The 7,205-nt window shown below is 35.8% G+C and overlaps 2 protein-coding genes across 3 annotated transcripts in view; one reads left to right on the top strand and one right to left on the bottom strand.

The window, feature by feature from the left end:
* Positions 1–7,205, bottom strand: part of LOC106461461 (wiskott-Aldrich syndrome protein family member 2-like) — an 87,781-nt gene that overhangs the window by 16,220 nt on the left and 64,356 nt on the right. The gene's annotated exons all lie outside the window — the stretch shown is intronic.
* The window catches only part of LOC106461457 (protein still life, isoforms C/SIF type 2-like), a gene marked incomplete at its 5' end in the record, with an annotated part of 40,130 nt that overhangs the window by 20,307 nt on the left and 12,618 nt on the right, over positions 1–7,205 (top strand). Inside the window, 3 exon segments of the mRNA XM_022388427.1 lie at positions 528–636; positions 1,876–2,055; positions 6,950–7,068. Of these exon segments, the coding sequence (XP_022244135.1) occupies positions 528–636; positions 1,876–2,055; positions 6,950–7,068 (408 nt within the window).

Raw genomic sequence — 7,205 nt, 5'->3', positions numbered from 1 at the left:
TTCCACTGAACGTTACCTAAACCCTCTGTTCCACTGAACGTTACCTAAACCCTCTGTTCCACTGAACGTTACCTAAACCCTCTGTTCCACTGTACGTTACCTAAACCCTCTGTTCCACTGTATGTTTCCTAAACCCTCCGTTCCACTGTATGTTTCCTAAACACTGTTTCACTGAACGTTACGTAAACCCTACATGAACATAATCGCAAGTTCCCACAAATCAATGTATCATTTATTTAATGAAATTCCCCATTCCTTCTATGAAGTTTTTATGCTATCGGAAAACTTGTATGCTTTTTTTTTTTTTGCATAATTAGTAACTATCACGTGACAAGTCTGTATTGCACTTGGAATAAAAAATTAATCAGTATTAAAATATTGTTATTTAGAAGACGCAGATTAACTAATTATATTAGGAATGTTTCTTAATAAAAACTAACCAGGAAAGTATGAAGTTTAATGAAACACTTGTAATACCATTATCAGTTACAAAAAAAGATGAAAAAAAAATGTGTTTTACTTTTCAGAATGTGCTCTTTGCTATCGGTAACTCTTTTCTTCTCTACGCTGACCAGTTCAAGTTATACAGTTCATTCTGTGCCAGTCATTCTAAAGCTCAGAAAGTTCTCCATCCAGGTAAGTCTTATCGAATTACACTGACCGTTTCGTGTACTCCTTCAGTCACGTGTTTCTTAACCAAATTCACTGACACTGCGCAATACCTGCGAAGTTTGTAAATTAAGAGCACACGAGTTGGATTCCTTGCGATAACACAAAATATTTCCTGTACTTTAAGTTGTAAGTGCATAATAAGAGAAACTGTCAATCTCTTTGCATGTATGGTAGGTGGTAAAATTCTGCTGACTGACTCTGTTCAGAATTAGGGACGATAGTACGTAGCCTTGGTAGCTTTGCCATAAATACAATTATAAAATTGTAAGTTAAACGTAATTAGTTCGAATGACCTGCTGTAATTGGAGTACTACGTCTCTCTCTCTATCTGCTATGCCTGAGATTACTGTAATGAAGTTTTTCAGTAATGTAATATTTTCGATGTGACCCTCTTTTGTGATCCAATTTAGTGTTAAGTAATTGGTCCCATTGTTTTGTCGTCCTGAAAAGGTTTCAGTTACAATTACTTGTTTACAGGGAGCGCTGTGCACCAAACCTTTTTTTTTAACAGTTTAAGATTTCTTTGCGTTACTTCGCTGCACTTAATATATATTAATTTTTAGATGTAGTTAAATATAAAGTACAACCTTAGAAGTAATTTAAGTTACTAAATTGTTAAGCCTAACTTGCTATCAATCTTCAACCATGTCTGCTAATCACACATTTTCTAATACTATATTTTGCAACCTTAGAAGTAATTTAAGTTACTAAATTGTTAAGCCTAACTTACTATCAATCTTCAACCATGTCTGTCAATCACACATTCTCTAATACTATATTTTGCAACCTTAGAAGTAATTTAAGTTACTAAATTGTTAAGCCTAACTTACTATCAATCTTCAACCATGTCTGTCAATCACACATTCTCTAATACTATATTTTGCAACCTTAGTTTATCTGCTCAACAATTAAATCTCGGTAGAAAAGTATTTCATATACGACACTTTATATATTCCATTCCATATAAAACTTATTAGTGTTGTTAACTGATTGTTTTTTTAAACGTCTTTATACGAAATATTAACTTGTAAATGTTTTTGCACCAGAAACGTATCAACTAATTTTGTTTGCATTACCCTGTACTAAGCCTAATTTCCTTTTACTTTATGATAGTCTCGTGCGAATTAGGCTTATTAAATACGCTACTGTGTATTTAACTTTGTAGTAAAAAAAAGTAATATCGTTTTATTTGACTGTTTTTAGGAGAAGGGAACACCGCATTGCTGGAATTCCTCCAGTCACGAAATCCGAAAGGACAACACAGCTTCTCTCTAGAGTCCTATCTTATCAAGCCTATCCAACGGATTTTAAAGTATCCGCTGCTATTACAACAACTTAAACATTTGACAGATCCTACTTCAGAAGAGCACCGCCACCTGACGGGTAAGAGACGTACTAATATGCCGATAGTTATAACCTTATTGTTGTAGCAATTCCTGTTTGTTTGTTTTTGTTGTTATTTAAGTATCTTTTTACCTCATAACACACATAATACATGTCAGTGTACAAATATTTTAATGTTTTTTTCCTCACAAACAATTTAAAAATTAACTTTTAATCTTGATTATTCAGAGCAAGGATGGGGGCATCCGCCCATCTTCAAAACAACCCCAAAAAATGGCCTTAAGAAATTACATATTTTTCATTTTACTTCGTCCATGAGTTTTATTATTGTTATTATACTTGCGCCCTGCGTAAAATTGAAAAGTAATTCATCCAAGCCGCTGGAGACTGAATCTTTTACGATTACTTAGTAATCGTTTTCATAGCAACCATACTTTACATGGCCAACTTAATCAAGTTGTTGAAAACTATATTTTATTTATATTTTACCTTAGACGTTTGTTCACTAGAGGGAGCACGACACAACATATAGAAACTTTCGATCTTGCATCCTAATTGGTTGTCATCTTGAAATTTAGTCAAAGTTATATTTTATTTTCACCAGAATAATCCCACTTCTGACATCAGTTTTATAACATACTCTATCGTTCAGTGAGTTCTTTTAGATTATTTAGTAAAAACAATACTAAGTCCAGTGTACGTAATGATAACGAATCAATTTATTTCTTCAGTAGTGTTCACTACGAGCTACGTTCTCTTTCGCACAAATTATAGGCCTAAGTTCACAAATAAAGTTTCAACAGGAATTCCAAGACGAGTGGTACATATGCCTAACTTACTTAAAAGCTTACCTAATAATTTTCACTTCTAAGTCACTAAAATACACTGAACTGGTAAAATCGCTGAACACTCGCTAACTTCTCAATAACTCAACTGACTCACATTTATAAAGTACCATTATTTTAAAGTCTTACACGAAACTTCTAGATTTTTAAACTTCATGAACTTTTTAGATCTTGTGTGTGTGTGTTCCCTCTCAGGACCTAGCTATTACTAACAAAAAACATTAGTGGCATTACTAACGAGCCGCAATAGAAAGCAATCTCGTTTTCTCTTGCTAAGACCCCAGGATCGAATCTAACTAATAGTCATTCTCAGGACTGTAGAGGGTTGAGTACGTTATTTTAAACAATTTTGAATCAGTTAATCACGTAGTAACAACCACAGTCGATATAAATCACGATGTAACAGAATGTATCAGAACTACATTTTGACATTACTTGTCATTTCGTAGGTATTGTGGTACTACAGAATTGTCAGTTTTGGGGGAAAATGTGTAGCAGCCTTTCCAACGTAAGTATTCATACACTCAGATTATAAAGGTGATTCAGATAGAAGATTTAGAATTTTCAAGTCAGGGATATTCATTGTACTTAATAGCATTAGAAAACAAAATACTATGTGTTAACTTGGAGCACCAGAACCACCCAGAGTGAGACCTGCAACAAGTCGTACCCTAACTATGGTAAGTAAATGCTGCATTTTGTAACTGGTATAAATTGACAAACAGAATGGTCAGTGGCAAAAGCCTTCCACATGCTCCATGCAACAAAAACGCAAACATAATCAAGAAAGATCTCTGACCGGAAAGGCAACACAAGTTAGGTGTATATACATTGCTTCCATAATATATCCATTCAACAGTTGCATACCTTAAGCTGCTGAAAAATGAAACAGGTATTCATGCTCTTCCATAGGAAGACACATTGCTCAAGTCGCTGCATACAGTGCCTATGAATTTTCATGTGAATGAACTGTTGAAACAGAGATTGGGAACTGTTGGCTTTGTTCACTATATGGATTATGGAATGCTTTCAGGGTGGAATGTTGTTCTTTGGACATCACAGCCTTACGCTGGAGCCTTTTACAATAGAAACTATCCTGTAAGGCTATCTTCAAAATGCACGGTCGTCAGAAAAGAACCAGACATGGTAACATGAACTGTAATGACATTGTGAGACTCCAAAATCGTTTTAATATAACCTCAACAAACATCTGCTAATCTGATGTAAGTATACTAACAGGCTAATGAACACCACTAATTATTAATGTGTATTAATTAATTACTGGAAATACTTGCATTGTGGATTTACTACATTTATCAGGAAGTTACATTTTGGATATGATATGTCAATAAGATTATGTGGAATATGAATTGCTAAGGTTAATAATGCTTTATATGATACGTCATCTTTTTAATAATAATTAGTGAGAAACAAAAATTATTATATTCTAAGTTTACAAACTGACAGACAGCGCCCTCCTTCGTGAGAAATTAGAATATCTGAATAGAAAACAAAAGTTCAAAAGATATCAGTTGTAACTATCATATGACAAAAGTATTACGTTATTTGTGTTTTTTAAAACTGAGAGGAAGAATGTATAGTATTGTTTCAACTACATATCCATTGCCGGCGACGCATTTTGCTCAAAACCAGAGTGCATCCGGACAACTGGAATACAACAAACACGGTAGTGGTTAGGACCCTATTTATATAAGCCATTTGTTAGTATAACAAAGGCTTTGATAAGCTCACTGGCCACCAGGAAGGCGCTGCAATGGTTTGCGGAAGTATGGCATCTTGTACAAACAAGCACATGTTTAGACTTGCAAAGCATTAGGTATAGATAATTTCAAGAAACGTATTATGCTATTGCTGTGTACCGAATTGTAATAACAAAACCAGTTGTCAGCGATGCCATTTTTATGGTGTTTATTTGATGAGATTTCGTGCAAAGTTATTCGAGGCCTATCTGTGCTAGCCATCCCTAATTTTGAAGTAATAGATGGCAGGGAAGCAGCTACTCAACAGCATCCACTGCCATCTCTTGCGTTAATCTATACCAACGAGTAGTGAGATGATTGCCGGTCACATTATATCACCATACGGCTGTAAGGGTGACCAGTTTGGCCTAACCACCAGGTCATGCCTTCCCTCTAGCCTATCACTTCAAAATTGGGAATGGTTAGTGCAGATAGACCTCGTGTAGCATAACCCGAAGTTTCAACTAAACAAACAAACCTTACAATGGTCTTACGTAGTCGGTATGATGAATTGAAAATAAGCCTCATCTTCAGACCTCACTAGATACTTCTACGTAAGCCTTGGCCCTTTTGGCGATTAAATTGTACAGAATGTACTGGTTAATTGATGCGAAACATACACGGGCTAGTCATACAAGAACATGGTGGTGAAAATCAAGATATTTTTCAGAGGAACATCTGAAGAATCAAGTAAAAATGGCGGTTGATTCCTTCATAAGACAACCGATTGGGTTACTTTTGAAGACTTAATGGAAATCATCATCCCAGAAGATAACACATCTTTGCAAGGTTTGGGGATTCCTGAAAAGGATCATTTACAAACTGATGTGCAGCTCCGGATCCAATAAGGAGAACTGGAGTACACGCCCCTCCAAATTTACAGTGGAGAGGAGCTGTAGCTCTCAATGCAACCCCCCCCCCTCTCGCCTGTGTATTGTATTGTACCTATCACACTAACTCTGTACTTATATATATATATATCGAAAAAATGACATTTTTAAATCTCTTACAAGCTTTGAGACACAAAATTATTATACATCTACTAAAGCAGAGTGGGGCATATTGGTTTGCCCCTGTCTGTCCCGTTTTTTGTGGACGGGATATCTCGTGATTGGATAGATGGATTTTGACCACACTTATACAACAGATAGTGTATACAAAGTTCTAGCCCTGATTAACCTTTCAGTGTCGAGGGTCAAGGTCAAAGTGGGGCATATGTGTTTTATAAACATAATTTTCACTTATTTTACACATAATTTTATACACTTGCACGTAGTTTTAATGTCTCAGACACATGCACAAGCAACGAAAGTAGTGAAATCTGAGCCTAACACATTTTATTGTTGTATCTTTTCATGAAATTTTCCTTCGTCGGGTTTCGCAACGAAGTTGAATCTAAATATATCGTATGCTTCTTTGTTTTACGATATCATGGTCAGTGGAAAAGATTAATGATACAACCTTTTCTTTTCATGCTTTACTTTTCTTAGGTTATTGCATATTTAGACTCCCTCTAGTGGAAAATAACTTATTATCATTATTATACGGCAACACTCATCCATACTTTAGAACTAAAAGTCGTTTACCAAAGAGATATAGGCCTACGTACCGTTAACCCATTAAGATATAGGCCTAACTACCGTTAACTCATTGGGATATAGGCCTAACTATCGTTAACTCATTGAGATATTGGCCTAACTACCGTTAACCCATTGAGATATAGGCCTAAATACCGTTAACTCATTGAGATATATGCCTAACTACCGTTAACTCATTGAGATATAGGCCTAAATACCGTTAACTCATTGAGATATAGGCCTAACTATCGTTAACTCATTGGGATATAGGCCTAACTATCGTTAACTCATTGAGATATTGGCCTAACTACCGTTAACTCATTGAGATATAGGCCTAAATACCGTTAACTCATTGAGATATTGGCCTAACTATCGTTAACTCATTGACTGTTGATTCGCCGTATAGCGTACGGTCCGCCCCCGGCAGTTAAATGCGGCTGTGCTGTACACAGTGTACGACTCGCAAATATTCCACGCGCGTTTAAATCAGCCGCAGTCAAAGGGTTAAACATGCTGGATACTGTATGCTTTTAAAGATGAACTGTGGTCAGTCCGACAGAGCAGACTGTAAGAACCTTTTCGTGTGTGAATTCTATTCTTCATAGTTAAAAATTGACATCAAATACCTAAAATTTAAACAGAATTCGAACCTAAGACTCCGCTCAGCTGGCGGGTAATTTGGCGGTTGACGAGAACGAAATGTTGACATGGTATTCGTGACAGGTCTAAATGTCTATATTTCTTCTTGTAGAGGCTTTAAAGGGTATGGAAAGAGTTGCTGAACACATCAACGAAATGTTGACATGGTATTCGTGACAGGTCTAAATGTCTATATTTCTTCTTGTAGAGGCTTTAAAGGGTATGGAAAGAGTTGCTGAACACATCAACGAAATGTTGACATGGTATTCGTGACAGGTCTAAATGTCTATATTTCTTCTTGTAGAGGCTTTAAAGGGTATGGAAAGAGTTGCTGAACACATCAACGAAATGTTGACATGGTATTCGTG

The sequence above is a fragment of the Limulus polyphemus genome, unplaced genomic scaffold, assembly GCF_000517525.1.
Source record: "Limulus polyphemus unplaced genomic scaffold, Limulus_polyphemus-2.1.2 Scaffold964, whole genome shotgun sequence".
Taxonomy (NCBI): Eukaryota; Metazoa; Arthropoda; class Merostomata; order Xiphosura; family Limulidae; genus Limulus; species Limulus polyphemus.
Note: the sequence above shows the minus strand (reverse complement) of the source record. Positions and strands in the feature narration are given on the sequence as shown.